Source organism: Crinia signifera, chromosome 4, assembly GCF_055691185.1.
Source record: "Crinia signifera chromosome 4, ASM5569118v1, whole genome shotgun sequence".
Classification (NCBI taxonomy): Eukaryota; Metazoa; Chordata; class Amphibia; order Anura; family Myobatrachidae; genus Crinia; species Crinia signifera.
Window position 1 is genome coordinate 11,812,484 of NC_139220.1, and position 23,022 is coordinate 11,835,505.

General features: G+C 47.1%; 1 protein-coding gene across 2 annotated transcripts in view; it reads right to left on the bottom strand.

Annotated features, from left to right (window-relative positions):
• The window catches only part of RASSF8 (Ras association domain family member 8), a 54,954-nt gene that overhangs the window by 8,438 nt on the left and 23,494 nt on the right, over window positions 1–23,022 (bottom strand). For both annotated transcript variants that reach the window (XM_083181104.1, XM_083181105.1), the window contains exon 2: window positions 11,754–11,949. In XM_083181104.1, coding sequence (XP_083037230.1) covers window positions 11,754–11,856 — 103 coding nt within the window. In that variant the 5' untranslated portion in view covers window positions 11,857–11,949. The remainder of the gene's footprint in view (window positions 1–11,753; window positions 11,950–23,022) is intronic.

Consider the following 23,022-nt stretch of genomic DNA (forward strand, 5'->3'; position numbering starts at 1 on the left):
GGCCAAGTCTGGGAAGCTTAAGTTTGTTCAGCTAACTAATTAAACGGGGTGTGGCTTACCAAGTAGCCAATCGGAATTGACGGAGTTTAAAATGGGATGCACTCAAAATCCCGCCAGTCAGAAAACAGGCAGCAAGTCCCCACCGACAGTCAGAATTCCAATGGACCCAGGAGACAAGTACTCAGATTAGGGTAAGGCCAGGGGGAGGGGGAAGGTAAAGGGTTGGGTTACGGTGAAAATACTGACCAGGATCCATCAGAATTATGTACCCATCCCTTTAGAAGTGGACACCTGTCACGTTGATATGTTCAATGTGATGCGTCGACTGTGTGAATGTCGACAATGCTGACAAACTAACCCGAACGCTGATCTGATCATAATGCAGACATGGACATGGTCAACATATCACCCTTATGGACATTCTGATTGAAACGGTCGACACTGACCGTCGACATTCAGAACCATTTGACGTGCATGTTGACAACGACTAGATACCAATGATCACTTACTGTGGTAGAGACTGATGACACTGAATTAAAAAAATCGGAATGATGAAAACTGCTGTGTGGCTATAAGTGCTGTAACCCATAGCAACTAAAGACATTGAATTTCATTTCCTAAACTGTACTTTCAAAAATGACAATTCCAATCAAAATGGTAGGAGGGTTTCCCTGCACAGGTAGTTACCTCTGCGACAGTTCCCCCAGTGTGTTCCTACAGGGTGAAAATAAGAATGCTGCCAGCAGATGGCGCTGTGTGACCACTACACACCACCAGCGCATTTTATAATTCAGTCTTATATCAACTTTTGCGTGCGTGAAGGTGAACGACTAGGAAACTCGGGGTAATTATCTACTGTGTGCGAAAATAGAACAAAAACCACTAGACAAATCACCCGGAACAACGCTTACAGTACTTTCTACTCAGTTTCACCAGTTATCCAAGAAAGTAAAATAACAATAAAATACTGTAAGAAGGAACAAATAACTTAGAATTACAATGTTTCTGTGTACAGGACCGCAACCTATTACTTTGTATCCACCATCCTGCAACTTTTACTAAATACAGTAGGTATTACTGCTCTGCAGATACAATAGTATCCAATGTACAGTCAGCCTGCATCATATCCAAGGGCAGCGCAAACTGGATTACGCACAGAAAGAAGGCAGAGCAATGAGCACGGTGAAGGTTGCAAGAGGACAAACCAAAGCTAAAGTTACCTGCAGGTGGGAGATCATTTAAAAAGTGGCAAATGTTGTACACATGAGCGACAAGTATTTTCAATAAGAGCTTGCAATTGGTGCATACTAAAAGATCACTGCATTTCTAAATATTGTGAACAGGAGAGCGGAAGGTTGAGGTCTTTCCGTTTATTGCACTGGCGGATCAGGGGATCAAAAATATGGCTTGCTGCACACTGCCATATTTCAGAGAAAGTCCGCCCCACATTCGAAGTCTAGGATTCTTGCCAACAGCAGCAGCAGCAATTTATACTACGATAAGAAGGGAAAGATTTTTACTTTTGTTGCCCGATTACATAATTAACGCACGGACAATTACATAACAGTGATCCCTTTATATAATTGTGATTGCTCGCGTTACGCAGAGAACAGCAGTAATGGAGGAAGTGAATAGGATACAGTCATTAGTCACCGTTACAGATTACTATTAATAAACCAGTTATTTATATAGCGCACTCATAGTCAGCAGCGCTGTACAGAGTATTCGGCCCTTCACATCAGTCCCTGTCCCAGGGGAGCTTACACTCTATATTTCCTACCACATGTACACAAACACACACACACACACACACACACACACACACACACACACACACAGTAACGGTTAGCATTACTGCCTCACAGCACTGAGGTCATGGGTTCCATTCCCGTCATGGCCCTAACTATGTGGAGTTTGTATATTCTCCCCGTACTTGCGTGGGTTTCCTCCGGGTACTCCGGTTTCCTCCCACAATCCAAAAATATACTGGTAGGCTAATTGGCTCCCAACAAAATTAACCCTGTACATGTTGTAGGGAATATAGATTGTAAGCTCCACTGGGGCAAGGACTGATGCCAATGTTCAACTATTCTCTGTACAGCGCTGCGGAATATGTGTGCGCTATATAAATACCTGGTAATAAATAAATAAATTCATGCGGGGTTACATTTTTATTGTGAGCCAATGAACCTACCGGTATATTTTTGGATTGTGGGAGGAACCCGGAGTACCCAAAGGAAACCCACGCACGGGGAGAACATACAAACTCCACATAAAGGGAGACTGCACGTAGACCGGAAATAAGAGTCTTTGCACACACAACGGCGCTCTGCACTGGGGCAATGATATCGGTTTTGATGATAAAAACATAAAATAGAAAAATCATGGCAGAGAAAACCGGTTAAAAAACGAATTCTAAGGCTCTAGAGAATTGGCATCTGTAACACAAATACTCTTCACAGCCAAGTCACGGAGGCTACATATCACCGAACATGTTTAATAACACAGAAGCCGTATGTCAGATCCCACACGCAGAGCATATTGTGTGTGGGAGGCGCTGGCAACGTCTGTGCGGAGCTTCTAGGGAGTGTAAATAATACAGGGAGAAAGGAAATACCAAGCCTCGGTTATACTGGATGACCGGGAAACTAAAGTCTGCTCCTCTGCAGGGGATGAACTTAAAGGGGAACTCCAGTGCCAGGAATTCCTGTACTTGGATACAACAAAACTCAGGTCCCTGCGACGGATACAAATATATCTGCACAGCAAAACCGGTTATACTCAAGGCAAACGGAAATAAAGGGACGCCAAGGAGATAAACGCGGAGTTTGTGTTCATTAACTGCAACAACGTATCATCTGCAACGAGTACAGATCACTTGTGAATAGCCCCAAATTCCACCTACACAGTATGCCCGGTCTATACAGACACCCAAATGCCACCCAAGGACTGTTTGCCCGTAAGTGAGAAGCGGGCGAGGAGAAACCAACTCAGCCAGCTAGCAACTGTGAATCAGCTGTAGAACTACTACAAGTCTCAGCATGCCCCACCAGTGATGCCACCACTGGTAATTCCACTCCTATTAACTTAAAATACAAGTCGTAATAACAGACCTGTAATAACATATATAACTATAGATGTAATATCTCCAACAGTTAATAGAGGCCGCTATACAGGCAAGAGCCAGCTACTGATTCCTGTTATCAGTGTTTTTGCAACAAACACAACTTTATCGACAAAATCATCTGGTCCCAAAAGCTCCACCTGCAGCCCCCACCAGTGTCAGACTGTGTACTATAGCATGTAGCAATTACTGAAGAAGAACCCCAATATGCTAAATAAAATGGGCGTTTCTTTTTTGGATTAAATGTGCCGTCTTTACTAGTCACAGAGAGTAGTGACCCCTGTGTGCCTCAGGTTGCCGATCACTACCACAGCTTAGACCAATTGGAATTTATTGGTCTCCATGCTGGCTGAAAGGACGCTAAAATATGATTGGGTTGCTATGGGATACAGAATCGATTTAAATAAGCTTTATTGTTCCAGCCCTCATGGTTATGTACGGGGGAAATAAATATCATCAGTGTAGTGCCTGGAAATGATAGACTGGGTGGTTCTGGCATAATGGGTCGACAATGTACCTAGTGCTCGACAGGTATTCGGCCGACACCTAAGAATGGTAGCCATATCCTAGGTTGACAGTGGCAGCAGGTTGACACAAGCTTAATGTCGACATGTACATCATTGTTGACCCAGGGACAGGATACCGACTGTGTCGTAGCCGACCCATTTTGCAGGGGTCACTGCACATATGTGTATGGTTGTATTTGGGGGAGGAGTGCACGTGTGTCCTGCAGAATGAGGGTTTCTATTAGTAAGATATAGCGGTGAAAGATCTGAGTGTTCTTCTTGTTCGGTCAAAAAAAAAAGAGGAAGGGGGTCCCTCATCGCCCCTCCTGGAGCTGACGGGAGTCTCTGTAATTGTTTTTACAAAGAAGAAACCTCGTTCTCCTTCTATCCCCCCTCCAGGCCACCAATAACACTCCGAAGGCACGGGAGGTAAATTAAGCAAAACATGGGATTCGGGAGAGAGGGCAGAGGCCACCAAGCTGTGATTGGACGGTATATGATCAGGCCCCATCCCCCAGTGCCACACGGCTAGGGGCACATTTCTGGGGAAGGTAACACAGAGAGGGCCAGAAGGGAGGATGGAAGCAGGCCGGGTCTGACGCAGGATATATAGGGACGGTTCAGCACTGATCTGTCAGTGGTCACTTACTTATTGGATGTGTTGCGATTACTGGCGGTTGTCTGCTCCTCCAGGATGGGGGTCTACTAAACAAATATAAGGGGTGGAGAATGGTACAGGTGCAGCAAGTCCGCCAGGTGGTCATTCTCTGACTGCGGGGTAATAAATATTTACCCCTGAGCCGAAACTCTGGACATAGAACAGAAGGGACTGACCAGGGCAACAGTACAACATTTACAATGGAAAGAAGAATATATATATTCCTAATCAGGCCCCTCTGCGATCAGTGGGGGCACCACCGTGCATTACCGCTTCAAGCACAGAAACACAATGTAATTACATCATGTGAGGACAGGGGGCGCTGGCACACATCACAGTATCAGGGGACAGACATAGGGAGACACAATGTAATGACATCATGTGAGGACAGGGGGCGCTGGCACACATCACAGTATCAGGGGACAGACATAGGGAGATACAATGTAATGACATCATGTGAGGACAGGGGGCGCTGGCTCACATCACAGTATCAGGGACAGACATGGGGAGACACAATGTAATGACATCATGTGAGGACAGGGGGCGCTGGCACACATCACAGTATCAGGGGACAGACACAATGTAATGACATCATGTGAGGACAGGGGGCGCTGGCACACATCACAGTATCAGGGTACAGACACAATGTAATGACATCATGTGAGGACAGGGGGCGCTGGCACACATCACAGTATCAGGGGACAGACACGGGGAGACACAATGTAATGACATCATGTGAGGACAGGGGGCGCTGGCTCACATCACAGTATCAGGGGACAGACATGGGGAGACACAATGTAATGACATCATGTGAGGACAGGGGGCGCTGGCTCACATCACAGTATCAGGGTACAGATATGGGGAGACACAATGTAATGACATCATGTGAGGACAGGGGGCGCTGGCTCACATCACAGTATCAGGGGACAGACAAGGGGAGACACAATGTAATGACATCATGTGAGGACAGGGGGCGCTGGCTCACATCACAGTATCAGGGGACAGACACAATGTAATGACATCATGTGAGGACAGGGGGCGCTGGCTCACATCACAGTATCAGGGGACAGTCATGGGGAGACACAATGTAATGACATCATGTGAGGACAGGGGGCGCTGGCTCACATCACAGTATCAGGGGACAGACACAATGTAATGACATCATGTGAGGACAGGGGGCGCTGGCACACATCCCTGTGATCAAAGCCTTTTTCTGCCACTGTTTACCCCAATATGACAACTGTCAGAAAGGATCCCAGAACCCAGCCAACCACCAGAAACCATCCGGCCATAATGGATTTTCCATTTGTCTAATGCAGACGGTGTCGTTATTACAAGCAGTAATGAGCGTGCATGTCTGGCCTTTATGTGGGAATGAATGCGAGAGGAGAAGCGGCGCAGCGCGGGAGGAGGCGGGAGACGGTCACTTAAGGAACGGAGGGTAATTAATAGCATTTAGCAATCCCGTCATCGCTCAGCTCCTGAATGGAGACAGCTGTGTGACAGTGGGATGAGACAGGAACGTTCTATTTCTGGCCCGCGCCCTCATCTGCGCTAATCATTAGACACAGGAAATTGCGGTAAGGCGTATCGGGGTAATAACGTCCTCAGAGTCTGGATCCAAAAGGAACTTTTTTTCTTGGAAGAAAGAAGAATCTGGTTTCCTGCAGTTCCAGCGATAATTGCTGTTTGCAGAACTACGGATACTTTAGTAGAATGTTGTATTATACAGCAGATAAGTGAGGATGCGGCGGCGGTGGCGGGTTCTGACCGGCAGCAATAGCGATGGGCTACCGGGAAAGATGCAAGGCTTGGGCTGGTGACCCGACTCCCACGTCACCGCCGAATGGACCCGGAGATCTCAGCGTTCTGTGACTTCACTTACAGGCAAAACCGGTTTGGGTCTACGCTCCAGCCCCCACAGAGGGGAAAAGGCAGAAATCCTATATTTATTGGGAAATGATCTCACCCCTACAAGTGATGATATGAGTCATGAAAGGACGGGGGGCGGATCAAGAACATCTTGGATTTTGAGTAATTTTCCCAACATCTCTGCTTCCTTGTGGCTGAAATAGATCACTTACGAGTGACAGGTTTACCAAAGCTGACCCATCACAGGGGAGGATCCGGCACAACTCTGTCAAGTTGATCAGGAGAACAAGAACCACAAAAAAAAAAAAAAAAAAGGAGGAAGAGTTATGTTACAACCCCCCCCCCCCCCCATTTATCCAACACAGGGGCTGATTCACCCCCTTCCCCCATGTTCGGGATCTGCTCATGTGCATGCACAAATATGCACAAACGCCGGGTGTGTTGCACGCTACCAAGGGGAACAGGTCTGAATCATTGTGGCTGACCGCAAGGGCTCATCCACTATTACAAGAGAGAACGTAGACGTTTCAGATCGTATGCATTTAGGGGGCCCCTTATATCGCTTCTCTTAGATGTGGCGGATAAACGACAGAATAGCCGACTCCGGCGTTCCCAACAGGCCTCGTACCGCGTGACCCAGGCTGAACAGGGAGTAAAATAATCCTGAAATCCTCCCAGCCTCAGAAATAAAGCCCCCTTCCTGGTCCACCTCACCCCCAAAACAAATGTTTTAACTGCTCCTGATCCTTAAATGAAGCTCGCTTTGATGGGAACCTGCGCTAGGAGGATTTCACGGTGCACCGCGGTCACTCCATGTTCCGGAAGCACCCTAAGGTGACGATTAACGTTAACCCATGATAATCATTAAAAGTATCGAGTCAGACATAATATCCGTGTACAGGGGATCCAGTGAAGGGAGCACAGAATGGGTGTTATGTGGCTGGAGCGGGGCTGATTGGTTAATAGCCTGGCAGCCGCATTTTGTACCATCTGCAGAGTCAAAGCTTGCAGAGAGGTAATGTACCAACCACTCAGTTGCGACAAACAAGATTTTTTTTTTTTTGGGACAGATCGCAGCAAGAACAAGTTAAACCGCTGCCGTTCATCTATGGTTCACGTACAACGCTGCATTCTCAGTGGGAATTAGTACCAAGCATAACTGTCCAGTCCGACAGGCGGCTGATACGGCGGACACACTAGACGATAGTCTTAACGATTTTGTCGATATTGATGGGTCAGTACGACAACATTTAAATATTGTCCAGTGTGTATGCTTGGTAACGCTGCTGAAGCATTCCCGCATGTCACCAGCGACGTCCTCCATCTGTACTGCTGTGGGGCGGCCAGGAGACATGACTAGTGGGGGACACGCTGTGGAATCGCAGTGGCCTTTACCCAATGGAATGAAGTCATTAATGAATCTCTACTTGGGACACACTATGGCGTTTTAGTGACTTAGACACGAGCACAGTTGAATTACATTGACCAGAATCAGACCCTCTGTGTGTGTGTGTGTGTGTGTGTGTGTTGTGTTGGCTCGGAACTAGTTTGTGTGCCAGCCCGCCCTGCAGCTACAAGGACCTGGCCCAGCAGTCATGTCTACCTTAGCACTAAAACTACCAGCAACCAAACACTGGCAAAGCAGCAGGGAAGCAAAGACCGACCACAAGACCTCGCGACTGATGATTGAGGAACATTTTGGGTTTACATAATCTGTGGCCGAGGATGAGGACGGAGTTTCTGGATCATTCCTGCACAGTTATAGAACATTTAACAGTTATATTTGCAATATACAGGACACGTTTTCAAAGCAAGAAACTAGTTTGTGTTCTACGGAATAAATGTCCCCGGTGCGGCAGGAGGAGGGACAGACCCTGCACAGGTCCAGGGAGCAGGTGCCGCACACACTGAAGACCCTGCTCCCAGCCCCTGTAAGATAACAGGGTACTTATGTATTATCTGGGCTCCCATGTTAAATGCACCCCATTTTTTCATACCCTTACTATCCAACTACGCATGGAGTTGATTTTATATAGTGTGGCGAGCGCAGCGAGCCTCCGTGCCCGAAGCGTGGCGAGCGCAGCGAGCCCCGCGAGGGGACGCGATCTCATAAGAAAAATGGGAGCCCAGATATTACATAAGTACCGATAACAGTGGAGAACACGCTCACATCTGGCCTTGCAAAAGCCGTGCGCTGGAAATGTGGATAGCATCTGGTTTCTCTGCCACCGGGCGCATTCCTCTGACAGCGCTTTACCAGACAAAATACTGAATTACATCGTCCCAGCGTCTGGGCTCCAGCATTAACCCCTCAGCTCCCGGGATAAGGACAGTGTGTGTGTGGGGGTAACTCTTCCCGGGCGACGCGCGCTGCCGGGACATGGCTGATGAGTGGGGTCCCGTGACACCCAGACTAAACTTCCAGGCACCAGTCCGTCCCGAGCGCGAGAAATTCTTTTTATGGATTAAACACCGAGCTTGAAGACATCAGGTCCTGGAACGGTTATAAACAGACGCTGCGCTCTCTCTAATAATAGCACAAAATGCCGTCGCCGCTGATAAAACATAAATGCACCCAAGGGAGACGTTTATGGATATTTACCTACACTCCTCTGCCGCTACAGCCAATGCCTTCATTACTTATTAACATCCCGCCAGCATCACAGAGCAAAGGGGGGGGGGGGGGGGGCGATGGTCGGGTTTGGCGCATGAACTTTTTAGGCTCGTCCCAATTAAAACACTGGCCGTCCCCTCTTTGGCAGACTGTGACAGAGATAAAAGTCAGTTTAGACTGACTTATTAATTACCGAAGTGGAGAGAAATCATTCGATTGTCAGCGATCATCGAATGACTCTCTACTGCAGCCACTTGCGAGGGGTTGTGTTCGCGTACACATCATTCCCTCACATGGTGCCGAGGGGATTCGATGGTGGGGTCGGTGGGTTTATATCTCCAATATATGTATATATAAACTCCACAAAACTAAAAAATGCAATAAGTGCATCAAAAATGTGAATTCTGACGCGTTTCTCTGACACGGTTTCCTGCAGCCGATCTCTCTCTCTCTGATCTAGTCACCATGGTAACACCAGGCCAAACAGACTTAGAGCTATCTCCTCTGTTGCCACAATTGTCCTTGGGGCTCACTCTCTAATGTGCCCCAAGATCAGCTGATTATGTATATTACTAAAAGTAATCCGCTGAATGAACCATAATATGTGTAAATCACTGTATTACCAGCAACGTCACATCAGTGCTAAAGAAATACCTCCGTTATATCCTATGTACAGGAGCTCGGTAACTACGTCCTCCTGGGCTTCTGATCGCTAAAAAGGTAAAACGCGTCAGTTATATCCTATGTACAGGAGCTCGGTAACTACGTCCTCCTGGGCTTCTGATCGCTAAAAGGTAAAACGCATCATATATATCCTATGTACAGGAGCTCGGTAACTACGTCCTCTGGGCTTCTGATCGCTAAAAGGTAAAACGCGTCAGTTATAGCCTATGTACAGGAGCTCGGTAACTACGTCCTCCTGGGCTTCTGATCGCTAAAAAGGTAAAACGCGTCAGTTATATACTATGTACAGGAGCTTGGTAACTACGTCCTCCTGGGCTTCTGATCGCTAAAGGTAAAACGTGTCAGTTATATCGGTACTTCTTTACTTTCACGGCGCCACTAGATAGGACAGATAGGATACTAGATAGGATACGATTTTGTATGTGATTTGACATAAGATATCGCATAAGATATAGGATAAGATTTACTATCCATTTCATTACCCTACTATCCACTAGGGTGTGGAGTTGATTTTATATAGCGTGGCGAGCGCAGCGAGCCACCGAGCCCGAAGCGTGGCGAGCGCAGCGAGCCCCGCGAGGGGACACGGATGTTGTTTCAAAGCAAGTCCCCAATATTGCATGCCATTTGCATGCAATTCCATAAAATACATTCCGTGTCCGCTCGCCACGCTATATAAAATCAACTCCACGCCCTAGTGGATAGTGGGGGTAATGAAATGGATAGTAAATCTTAGTTATATCCTTTGTACAGGAGCTCGGCAACTACGTCCTCCTGGGCTTCTGATCGCTAAAGGTAAAACGCGTCAGTTATATCCTATGTACAGGAGCTCGGCAACTACGTCCTCCTGGGCTTCTGATCGCTAAAAGGTAAAACGCGTCAGTAATATCCTATGTACAGGAGCTCGGCAACTACGTCCTCCTGGGCTTCTGATCGCTAAAAGGTAAAACGCGTCAGTTATATCCTATGTACAGGTGCTCGGCAACTACGTCCTCCTGGGCTTCTGATCGCTAAAAGGTAAAACGCGTCAGTTATATCCTATGTACAGGAGCTCAGCAACTACGTCCTCCTGGGCTTCTGATCGCTAAAAGGTAAAATGCGTCAGTTATATCCTATGTACAGGAGCTCGGTAACTACATCCTCCTGGGCTTCTGATCGCTAAAAGGTAAAACGCGTCAGTAATATCCTATGTACAGGAGCTCGGTAACTACGTCCTCCTGGGCTTCTGATCGCTAAAAGGTAAAACGCGTCCGTTATATCCTATGTACAGGAGCTCGGCAACTACGTCCTCCTGGGCTTCTGATCGCTAAAAGGTAAAACGCGTCAGTTATATACTATGTACAGGAGCTCGGCAACTACGTCCTCCTGGTCTTCTGATCGCTAAAAGGTAAAACGCGTCAGTTATATCCTATGTACAGGAGCTCGATAACTATGTCCTCCTGGGCTTCTGATCACTAAAAGGTAAAACGCGTCAGTATATCCTATGTACAGGAGCTCGGTAACTACACCCTCCTGGTCTTCTGATCGCTAAAAGGTAAAACGCGTCAGTTAATTCTTGAAAAAACAACAACATTTGGTAGTCTTTACCTAGCACGGCGCCCACGATCTTGATCGTGGGCATCGTGAGGTAAAAAATCGCGACGGTCGCGTCGTATGCGGGCTAAAGATGCCCGGACGCGACGCGACCGACGCGATGTCCACGATTTCCCATTGAAAACCATGTTAAACATGGACATTGCGTCGGTCGCGGATACCTGTGAAGCCCGCGAGGGGACGCGTATAGCTGTGAAGGTATCCGCGGGGCTCGGTGGCTCGCCACACTATTCTATTCTCAACTCCACGCCGACGTGGATAGTGGGGGTATGAAAAGGTCGGAGGACGCGTACCGCCGGCCCTCGCGGGCTCGCTGCGCTCGCCACGCTTCGGGTTGACGTTGATCGTGGGGTGGCGTAAACAATTGGGGGGGCCATTTCAGAGTTCAGGGTAAGTATTTGGGCTCTAAGGCCCATTTAACATTGTTTGCTATGGTAAAATCGGGTCCATTCAGCCATTTAACATGAAAATCGTGTCCATCGGGCCTTTTAACATTGATTCCTATGGCAAATCGTGGGCATCGCGTCGCGGCCATCGTGTGCACATTTATGGCCGGCCGCGACGCGACCGACGCGATTTCCATGTTTAACATGGGTTTCAATGGGAAATCGCCCACGATGGGCGCCGTGATAGGTAAAGAGTACCCAACATTTTTTCAAGAATTAACTGACGTGTTTAAAAGAAAAGAAAAAAGAAACTTACCGATTGCTTGCGCCAGGGCGATGACAACTTCTTGGCACGTGGTCATTTCCGTCACCCCGCATACGATCCTCTGGACCCCGTCCACCCATACCTTGAGCTCCATAATGAGGCTTGGAGGCGACGGTCTAGTTCTGCGGTGCTCGGATGTCACGTCATGCTCAACTATCGGCGCGGAGGAAGACGAGTCGCTTCAAACCTGCAAATACACGGAAAATAAGGATCAGTCCTGAATGTCAAGAAAACCGGGGCGACCCCCAACAGAACTGGCTATAGAGGCAGAGGTGGATATACTGTAGGCCAGGCATGTCCAAACTGCGGCCCTCCAGCTGTTGTGAAACTACACATACCAGCATGCCTTGCCACAGTTTTAGCATTCCCTAATAGCAAAACTGTGGCAAGGCATGATGGGACTTGTAGTTTCACAACAGCTGGAGGTTGATCTGATCTACCACACAAACCCTCATTCAATACAAGCGGTATGGAGGCCCATGTACTAACATGGTATATAGGCACAGACTCACAGCGGCCAATCAGCAATCAGATGTTGTGTCTTGGGGGGCGACCAGTAAAGGCCTCTTGTCTTGATGTGGATCAGTGCACATTATACAACATCAGCAATCGCGCCGAAGCATTAAATGTCCGGTCACGTAGCGCACAATTCACCTACTTACACAGGACTTGGACGTCTGTATGTGACGGCTTCATTTACAGGTAACCCCTGAGGTCTCCACACCACCGTATCCCACCCTGATCAATCACCCAGGCAGACAATAGCACTGAGAGGAGGAGGAGGGGGCAACTTTCCCACTCACTGGAATTCAGATAAAGGGAAACCATTCCCTGCGGGTGAAACTGAATGCCACAGTAATGGGGCCACGCCATTCACTGATCACCAGGATTCCGACGCCTGCAAGACTACCTGTCACTTGCACTGCTGCGGGCAGGTCGTCGCAGAACCAATATCACAGCGTAGACGGTCACTAGGGGGTCGTGACCTCAGAGGCACATCATTGGGCAATGACAATACTTCCTAGAGGGTTCATAGGATGGATATGGAATCGGGTCATAAAACAGCCGCCAAGTCCCCAGGACAATAATGATCAGACCACAACCACAATCACTTTTTATGATGTATGTTGCCGGAACCTCTTACGCCTTTGACCAGGGAAAGAGCATCAATCCCACTGAAGCGTATACACAATGTACCCTCCGTTAGGCATCATCCTGGGAGCTCCACACCGGGCATCGGGATACACTTTTACATATTTAAAAATTACATTTAAAGTTCATTAAAATAAAAATTTAAAAAGAAAAGAAGAAGGCTACAAAAAGGTGCTTTTGGGGCTGCAGGAAAATGCACAACCGACACCCTCACTCTAGGACCCTCCCGCCTGCATCACTGTCCGTGTACGGCCTCCGCTGCACTAATGAGAACTTATATATGGTCACCTAAAATACAGACACCTGAGCAACCAGAACAGACCTCCCTGAGGCAGGAGGATTTACAGGGGATACGGTCATTCGGTCGACAGTCATTTAGGTCGACATGCAGCAAAAGTCGACATGGGGTTTTTAACTGTTATTTGAGCCGACATGTGCCAACAGGCGGTATTTCATGCCCTACCATCCACTAGGGCGTGGTGGGAGAATTAAATAGCGAGGGGACGCGGTGCACTTTAAACTGTGTCCATGTCGACTGTGTCGACATTCAGGTTAAAGAAAAAAATGAAAAACCCCATGTCGACCTTTTAACTGTCGACCTAGACTCATGTCGACCTTCGTGCATGACGACCTAGACTCATGTCGACCTTCGTGCATGTCGACCTAGACTCATGTCGACCAACTGATCCACACCCGATTTACAGTCACAATACTTCAGTCCTACAGTATTTAAATACTCCAATTTTTTGCACCCATTTTTGGGGGTAACTGCTGCACTGTCTGCCACGTGCTGATTGTTTATGTACCAAGCTGGCGCCTTTAGGAGCGCCATACGCCCACACTCCTGCGCCCGGCTTAAGGGCCTCTTTGAAGGGTAATTACTCTAATCCTCACGTGTGAAGCTGGCGACGCAGTCAGGGTGACTCAACGGTTAACTCCAAACTTTTCCAAAAGGGAGAAGGTAGGAAGAGAGATGATCAGTCAGTCAGTGACCCCATTCACGAACGACCACCCACCTAACGAACGCACCCTTGTTTGCAGAACATCCAGCAGACGATAATACAGGATATTCTATAGGACGGCCGCTGACCGCTGGTCTAGTGTATAAAAAGAAGAATGGAAGTTGTAAAACTCCCGGAGTCCGACTATGTCTGATGTCCACATACAAAAGTCCGCTCTCGTGCATTCCACAACAGGATTATCATGATGTTAGTAACACAATGGCTGGTATTCAATTGTTATATCATGCCCAAGCTCCTGTCTTAAGTGAGGCAATATTCAATTGATCTATTTTTTGGAGCATGTTGCGCTCATTAAGGGCAGGTTTAGCCACACATAAAGCACCATAAAACACCCAGCACACAAATAAGGGGTAAATGAACAATAGAGTGGACATAGGGCAAACTTTGTATTCTGCATTACCTGACTGCTAGTAAGTGGCACAGAGCATCATCACGGAGTATACTGCAGTATGTTACATATTGCAGGTGAATTACTGACTTGGTCAGGTCCGGAGTTCAACCAATACCGCCTCAGACAGCAGGTTAGGAAAGAGGGGCTTCCCTAAATTGAACGACCGGATTGGAGTCGCAAAGCTAACAAAATGGCTTGCTTATGGATTGGTGGGATCTTTAATAAAGGCATGCTGTGCTTTGTGATTTCAGCTTTTTGACCTACATCATGAATATCGCTTAATTTTTCAGGTGCCACAAATTCCACAGCGCCGAGCAATCCGTGTACAAATCCTATGGCTACTGAAACATGACAAGACGTACAAGTATGAGTAAAGTACAATTACAAGCAGCACATATACAACCGCAAGCCCATACACATAAAAGCATAACACTCAAAGAGCATAAAAACATAAAAAAAATAAAGAGGTATAAAAAAAAAGAAGAGCTAGCGGGTAACCTCGCTGTAGTCCCATCCTCTCAATTGGCTCATGGGTGACAGAAGGGAGTAATTCCCGTATACACGTTGCAACTTTACAATCATTATACCAGACGTGCAACCTTTGTCTAACCAAGTTTAGGAAATGTGTGGTTCTGAAGCTGCTGTGCTTGGCAGGCCATGCTGGCACTTGCAGTTCCACACCAGCTGGAAAGCCACAATTTCCATCCTGTGTCCACTATTCATCCGCAAGGGAACCACATGACTGGGGTCACCGAAAGAACACCGCTGCCACAGCCTAGAACAGGGCCGGCCAAAACGGTCCTCGAGGTCGGCCAACGGACCACGTTTTCCAGACCACCTAGCTGGTGCACAGGTGCAGTCATTACTAACTGTCACATTTCCCAGATCACCTAGCTGGTGCACAGGTGCAGTCATTACTAGCTGTCACATTTCCCAGATCACCTAGCTGGTGCACAGGTGCAGTCATTACTAACTGTCACATTTCCCAGACCACCTAGCTGGAGCACAGGTGCAGTCATTACTGTCATACTTTCAAACATGTTGCATGCATTCCTACTATAGATCCACAGGTTTCCCGAAATACATGAACTGTTGGGAGATCTTGAGGACAGGTTTGGGCCACCCCTGTTGTAGATAGAGTCCTACAACTCAACCCCCCCCCCCCCCCCCCCGCCGAAAAATCTGTCCATACAGCCTGACAGTATTAGGTCATGAGACGAATGTAACACAGACCTGTTCCACAGCTACGACAGAACGTTGCACTTTCCTGTTTAAATGTAACAAATCCAGCCCCAATTGGAACCATCTGTGCACCATTAATGTGCGTTCTACCTGCCAAAAACATCCCAGGCCCGGCTGCTGGAGGGAGACTCTTTCCATGTGCCGGGGACCAGCGATCCTCCCCGCTCACATTGCTGACAACCTGCAATTCAATCCTGTGCTCCAGGATCCTAAACAAACAGCCGTCCGGATCAGAGGCATAATGAAGGGTGAGGAAGCCGTTCCCATAGAGTATAGGGGGGTAGTGGATGGGGTATGGGGAGGGGGGGGGGGGGGTGTAATCACATATGTGGGAGTAAGATCATTCCTTAAGTGTGTTTATCCCGTCAGAGGAGCCGAGGGATACAAAGAGCATTCCTTACAAATTCATCCTATGGGCCGGATGCACTAAGTTTCAAAAGTGATAAAATGGAGAGTGATAAACAGCCAGCCAATCAGCTCCCGTCTGCCGTGTCACAGGCTGTGTTTGAAAAATGTCAGGCAGGAGGTGATTGGCTGGCTGTTTATCACTCTCCATTTGATCTCTTTTGAAGCTTAGTGCATCTGGCCCCAGGTCTGTATAATCCTGCCGACGGGGGCAGCCGTGCGGGGTATCCGGCTCAGGGCCTGGGGGCAGGCTGCAGCACATCACTTTAAGGACTTGTTCGCTTTTGGACAGAAAAAAAAAAAGAGAAGAAATAAAGTTTGTTTGAAGTCCCCACACACACTTATTTGTATTGCTATGTTTTGTATATCACTGGATCCTAACTATCCTCCATATAGCCTTGGAGAGAGATAAAGTGGATGGAGATAAAATAGCAGCAAAACAGCCCCTAACTGTCACGTTACAAGATGTGTTAAAAAAATAACAGTTAAGGGGCTGTTTCTCTCTCCACTTTTTCTCTCTCTCTGAGGTTTAGTACATCTGGCTCTTGGAGAGAGATAAAGCAGACGGATATAAAAGTGGCAACCATCAGCTCCTAACTATATTGTTACAGGCTGTGTTTTAAAAAATGACAGTTTGGATCTATGTGTACACTGTAACATTAAAGGACATGCAACCCTTCAAATCGCTGGGGAACTACAAGTGCCAGCACCCCCACCAACATTTTCTATCTCATGGGCCAAATGTATCCAGCTTCAAAACGTGATAAAGTGGAGAATGGTAAACCACCAGCTCCCAACTGCCATTTTTCAAACCCAGTCTATAACATGACAGGTAGGAGCTGATTGGCTGGTTGTTCACCACTCTCTACTTTACGGAGCAGCCCAGTCATCGATAACAGGATCCCAGTGAGGATTTCACGAAATGTGGAGTAGAAAACCCAGCAACATCTTCTGATAATGCAATATGGCCAATCTGCCAGGGTTACGGGTAAATATTGGGAAGAGACCTGGCATTCAATGGTGTATTTATCATTCTAGGGACAACAGCATTAGGTAAACAAAGGGAAGGTAGACAGTCAAAACGTCGACAAGAGTTTTTAACTTTTTTTTTACCCAAATGTTGACAGTCGACATGGACACCGTATAAGTGTGTGGCTGTGCTCGGGCACACCATTATATTCTCCCACCAGGCCGCAGTGGATGGTAGGGTATGAAATACCACCTGTCGGCAAAAGTCGACTCGAAAAATTTAATGTCGACTTTTTGACTGTCAACCTAATGCTTGTATCAATATTTCAACCCTGTCAACCTTTAGTGGTCGAACCAATGCATGTCAACCTAATGACCCTGAGAATTCCCTTATTGCGTCAGTGCTTCCTAGAACCCAATCAGGCGTTCCGATCCCACGCACCCTAATGTAAGTTAAGCAACACCATCCCCACCTCCCTGCTGGTTCCTCCCTCACCCGTTATCCGAAATGTAGATAAAATACACTCACGCCAGTAAATCATGTGCGCCAACAGCTGATATAACGCCTCACACAGAGTCCCAGCGCTGTATATAAAGCAGCAGTTATATAAAACCTCCCCCCCCCTCCCTCGCTGCAGCGCCACGGCAGCCAGCAGAGTTCATGACGGTTTTATTACGGACAATCTTATTATTATTATTTTTTTTTTTCAATTACAGTTGGTTCAATTTTCCGCCGTCGTCATAGAAACTTGAAATTGGGTTTTTTCTTTCCTATTTTTCCTTAGGATGTTAAAGATAAGTGAGGAATTATAGTGCGTAATACGGAATCTTTTCATAGGAGGCGGCTTCTCGGACGAACCTGGCGCGGGGGGGGGACAGAGGATTTGATTGCGAGGGTTAAAGCACGCAGCACAGAGAATGAGGATTCAGAGTTCTAGATTTACACCCTGCGAGTAAGGAATTCTGGGTAATGACAAATCACTGACCCTACAATACCATCGGTTTGCCTCCCCCCTCCCACCAGAGTATTGCAACAACCAAACGCAACGCAACATGCCGCCGCAGACCGTTCCGCCATCACCGATGTCCCATTCTATCACAGGCAGCCGCGCCAGTGCAGCCCCTCAGATGTCCCACCTACAGGGTCACCCCAGCCTGCTGCCATGCCGGCGTCTGAGAAGAAAGGGCCGCAGCAGCGGGACGTGGAGCCGTAACCTCTCCAGAACACTCCAAAACAAAATTCCACAGAAATAATCTCCTTGGGAGTGCCGGGGACGGGCGCACGGGCTGCCGCTGGGGGGCCCAGCACAGCTCTTACTGACAGGACTATTATTTTCTTAATACAGAAAATATTTAGGGTTGTTCTGTAAGTCAATAGCACTTCTGGGAGGGATTGCTCTTTGCCAGCAGGTGAACACATTGCCCTGGGTCACCAATAACCACCGCCCGACCCCACAGGACTCAGCAACAAACGGGACAGACACATATTCATCTATGTACTAGTTAAAAGCCCATCAAAAAGACGGTTCTGCAATGCACTTTCACTTTGAGCTGTGACAGTTTAAGCCCACAAACTCTCCACCCACTCCGGTCCCTATCTGCTCCTACCCCCAATCGGTCTTCACAGCTTCCTCTCTCTCTCCATATCCAGGAAGTCTGAAACAAATCAGTCCCTGCAAAAATTGCTCTCATTTTCTCTTATGACATCTTTTAGCACACAAAGGAGTAATTTGGTCTGTCGAGTGGCCTCTAGTGATCAGCAGTGGTACTTTGTAGCTTTGTCCTGGTTACAAATTTATTTTATTCATTAACAGTTTCTTATATAGCGCACACATATTCCGCAGCGCTTTACAGAGAATATTTGAACATTCACATCAGTTCCAGTGGAGCTTACAATCTATATTCCCTACCACATGTACACGCACACACAGACATTCTAGGGTTAATATTGTTGGGAGCCAATTAACCTACCAGTATATATTTGTATAGTGGGAGGTAACCGGAGTACCCGGAGTAAACCCACGCAAGCATGGGGAGAATATACAAACTCCGCACAGTTAGAGCCATGACGGGAATGGAACCCATGACCTCAGTGCTGTGAGGCAGTAATGTAACCATTACACCATCCGTACTGCCCCGTATATATAACACATGGTGGGGATAGAACCCATGACCTCAGAGGCGTGAGGCAGTAATGTAACCATTACACCGTCCGTACTGCCCCGTATATATAACACATGGTGGGAATAGAACCCAGGACCTCAGCGCTGTGAGGCAGTAATGCTAACCATTACACCATCCGTACTGCCCCGTATATAAAACACATGGTGGGAATAGAACCCAGGACCTCAGCGCTGTGAGGCAGTAATGTAACCATTACACCGTCTGTACTGCTCCGTATATATAACACATGGTGGGAATAGAACCCAGGACCTCAGCGCTGTGAGGCAGTAATGCTAACCATTACACCATCCGTACTGCCCCGTATATAAAACACATGGTGGGAATAGAACCCAGGACCTCAGCGCTGTGAGGCAGTAATGTAACCATTACACCGTCTGTACTGCCCCGTATATATAACACATGGTGGTGATAGAGTTTATCTTACTCAACATTATATCACTTATACCATAGCATAATTCTTGTCAGTACAGAGTATTATAAAGACCCATATGTACTAGCATTATAATTATCTTGTGTACAGGAAGCTGAATGGGTTAAAATATATTCCTTCTGAGTTTCAGGTTCTGTAAATAAGTCAAAGTTACTTATGATACCCATATGGGGAAATACACTCTTCCATGTCATCGGAGATGGCATAGTAAAATTACTCAAACCAGTTATAGACTTTGTAACTCCACACTAGGGGAGTGTCGCATGTAAACATGTATGTATTTGGTAATATCCCCTCCCATAAGGGGGAGGAATCATTTGTGTTTCATGGTATAAGTATATGACCAACGAACTAAGGAGTTTGTGTGAATAAACCTGTTTGAAAGAGACCCTGTCGGACAGTCATTTCCAAGGCTCTGAGATAACTGCGTGCTCTAGAGAAAGGTCACATTCCAGAATCCTTCAGTGGGGATAGAACCCATGACCTCAGAGGCGTGAGGCAGTAATGTAACCATTACACCGTCCGTACTGCCCCGTATATATAACACATGGTGGGAATAGAACCCAGGACCTCAGCGCTGTGAGGCAGTAATGCTAACCGTTACACCATCCGTACTGCCCCGTATATAAAACACATGGTGGGAATAGAACCCAGGACCTCAGCGCTGTGAGGCAGTAATGTAACCATTACACCATCCGTACTGCCCCGTATATATAACACATGGTGGGGATAGAACCCATGACCTCAGTGCTGTGAGGCAGTAATGCTAACCATTACACCATCCGTACTGCCCCGTATATATAACACATGGTGGGGATAGATCCCATGACCTCAGTGCTGTGAGGCAGTAATGCTATAACCATTACACCATCCGTACTGCCCCGTATATATAACACATGGTGGGGATAGAACCCATGACCTCAGTGCTGTGAGGCAGTAATACTAACCATTACACCGTCCGTACTGCCTGTATATATAACACATGGTGGGGATAGAACTCATGACCTCAGCGCTGTGTGCAGTAATGCTAACCATTACACCATCCGTACTGCCCCGTATATATAACACATGGTGGGAATAGAACCCATGACCTCAGTGCTGTGAGCAGTAATGTAACCATTAAACCATCCGTGCTGCCCCGTATATATAACACATGGTGGGGATAGAACCCCTGACCTCAGCGCTGTGAGGCAGTAATGTAACCATTACATCGACCGTGCTGCCCCGTATATATAACACATGGTGGGGATAGAACCCATGACCTCAGTGCTGTGAGGCAGTAATGTAACCATTACACCATCCGTACTGCCCCGTATATATAACACATGGTGGGGATATAACCCAGGACCTCAGCGCTGTGAGGCAGTAATGTAACCATTACACTGTCCGTACTGCCCTGTATATATAACACATGGTGGGAATAGAACCCATGACCTCAGTGCTGTGAGCAGTAATGCTAACCATTACACCATCCGTACTGCCCCGTATATATAACACATGGTGGGGATAGAACCCATGACCTCAGCGCTGTGAGGCAGTAATGTAACCATTACACCGTCCGTACTGCCCCGTATATATAACACATGGTGGGGATAGAACCCATGACCTCAGCGCTGTGAGGCAGTAATACTAACCATTACACCGTCCGTACTGCCCCGTATATATAACACATGGTGGGGATAGAACCCATGACCTCAGTGCTGTGAGGCAGTAATATAACCATTACACCATCCGTGCTGCCCTGTATATATAACATATGGTGGAGATAGAACCCATGACCTCAGCGCTGTGAGGCAGTAATGTAACCATTACACCGTCCGTGCTTCCCAAATAGGTTCTGTCATCCGTATTGGACTACCAATCCCTCTCCCCTATGTCAGGGTACTCCCCAGGAGTCTGGTGGCTGCCGCTGCATTTACTGCCTGCACACCACCCAGACAGCACAACCGTGATCACAATGAAATTACAATGGAATGGAGGTCTGTACTGTGTGTAGGGTATCCGGATCAAAGGTCGACACCACACGGTCAAAATTCCCTAGGTCAACATTGACAAAATGTCGACACAGCAGTGTTTTACATAAATTTTTTTTCTTTTGATGAACTTACCTTTGTGTAGGACTGGGCGGAATGGGTAAGGAGATGGTTTGTCAGCATCACATACTGTAACATGTAGAACTAACATACAGACCATGGATCTAGAACACTAACGTCCGGTGTGTGGGAAGGAGCCAACGTCTTCCTTATATTGATCGTGGCGATTTGTTTAGGGAACAATCGCACATCCTGTTTCCAGGACGCGACCCCCGATCGGCGCATTACGTCGCATTTTTCTTAACTTCCTTTAAACATATCGTTTTCTTGAATGCAATTACGGTATTTACAGGAGCTGCCCGCCGGCGGTGTTACCGTGGATGCCGGTATGGGTCTGCTCTGTCCGCCTTTTAAAAGACCCCGCTATTTAGGCACACCTCCTTCCAATGGAATGGAGGGTCCTCATGGGTGACCTGGTCGCCAATAACAAACATAGGGGCGGATGTAATAACCCAAGTAGTGTAATAAGGCGGGGATAAAGTGGAAGGTAATAACGCACCAGCCAATCAGCTGTGTTTGAAAAATGACAGATAGGAGCTGATTGGCTCAATGACCCAGCGAAATGAATGTGTAATAAGCAGTGACCAAATATGAACAAGCACAAGGTCCCTGCCGCATGGTATACTGTGTGTGGGACTGACAGTGTGCCGCAGCCTGGAATGTTAGATAAAAGTCCCCAGCCGACGTGTTGGAACGCGACACACTCCAAATGTCTAATACATAGGAGTCGGGGGTGGTGGCAATGAAATCTTACACTGGTTATAGAGACACGGGTCATTCAAAGCTTCTATAAAATGTATCGTATAACACTTCATTACTACGCAACCTCTGACCCTTTATTAATAATATTAGCAACATAAGTCTCCGATTTCAATGTAGTACACATAACGGGAACAATTCCTTTCACAGCCTGAAGGGGTCAGTGTTTTAACTGCTGCGTATGGAAAGACCTTGCCAGGAGCAGCAATTGGGACAGTGACCACTAGAGGCCAAATAAATGTACTACATGCAAATAAAAAAAAAAAAAAAAAAAAAATAAAGTTCAAGTATACTTAAAACCTGGAAGAATAAACATTTTAGAATTCGAGAATGTGTTGGGTTCAATTCTGGAGTATATTTCCTAAATAACAGCACAAAACCAAATATACCTAGAAAGAGAGGAACTTATTCTGTTTTTCATGATAATTTAGCCACTGGGGGCGCTCTGTACGTTAAAAGAATGTAAGAGAAGAAATATCTCCCTGTAATATATATATTATAAAGTTCTGAGCTCCACCTGTATTATATTCCGTTCCCCTGATCCGTCTGATTCAGCGGGATGCAGACTAATCTGCTCTCGCTTTATATCAGGCGCGCACTATATTTAAACATG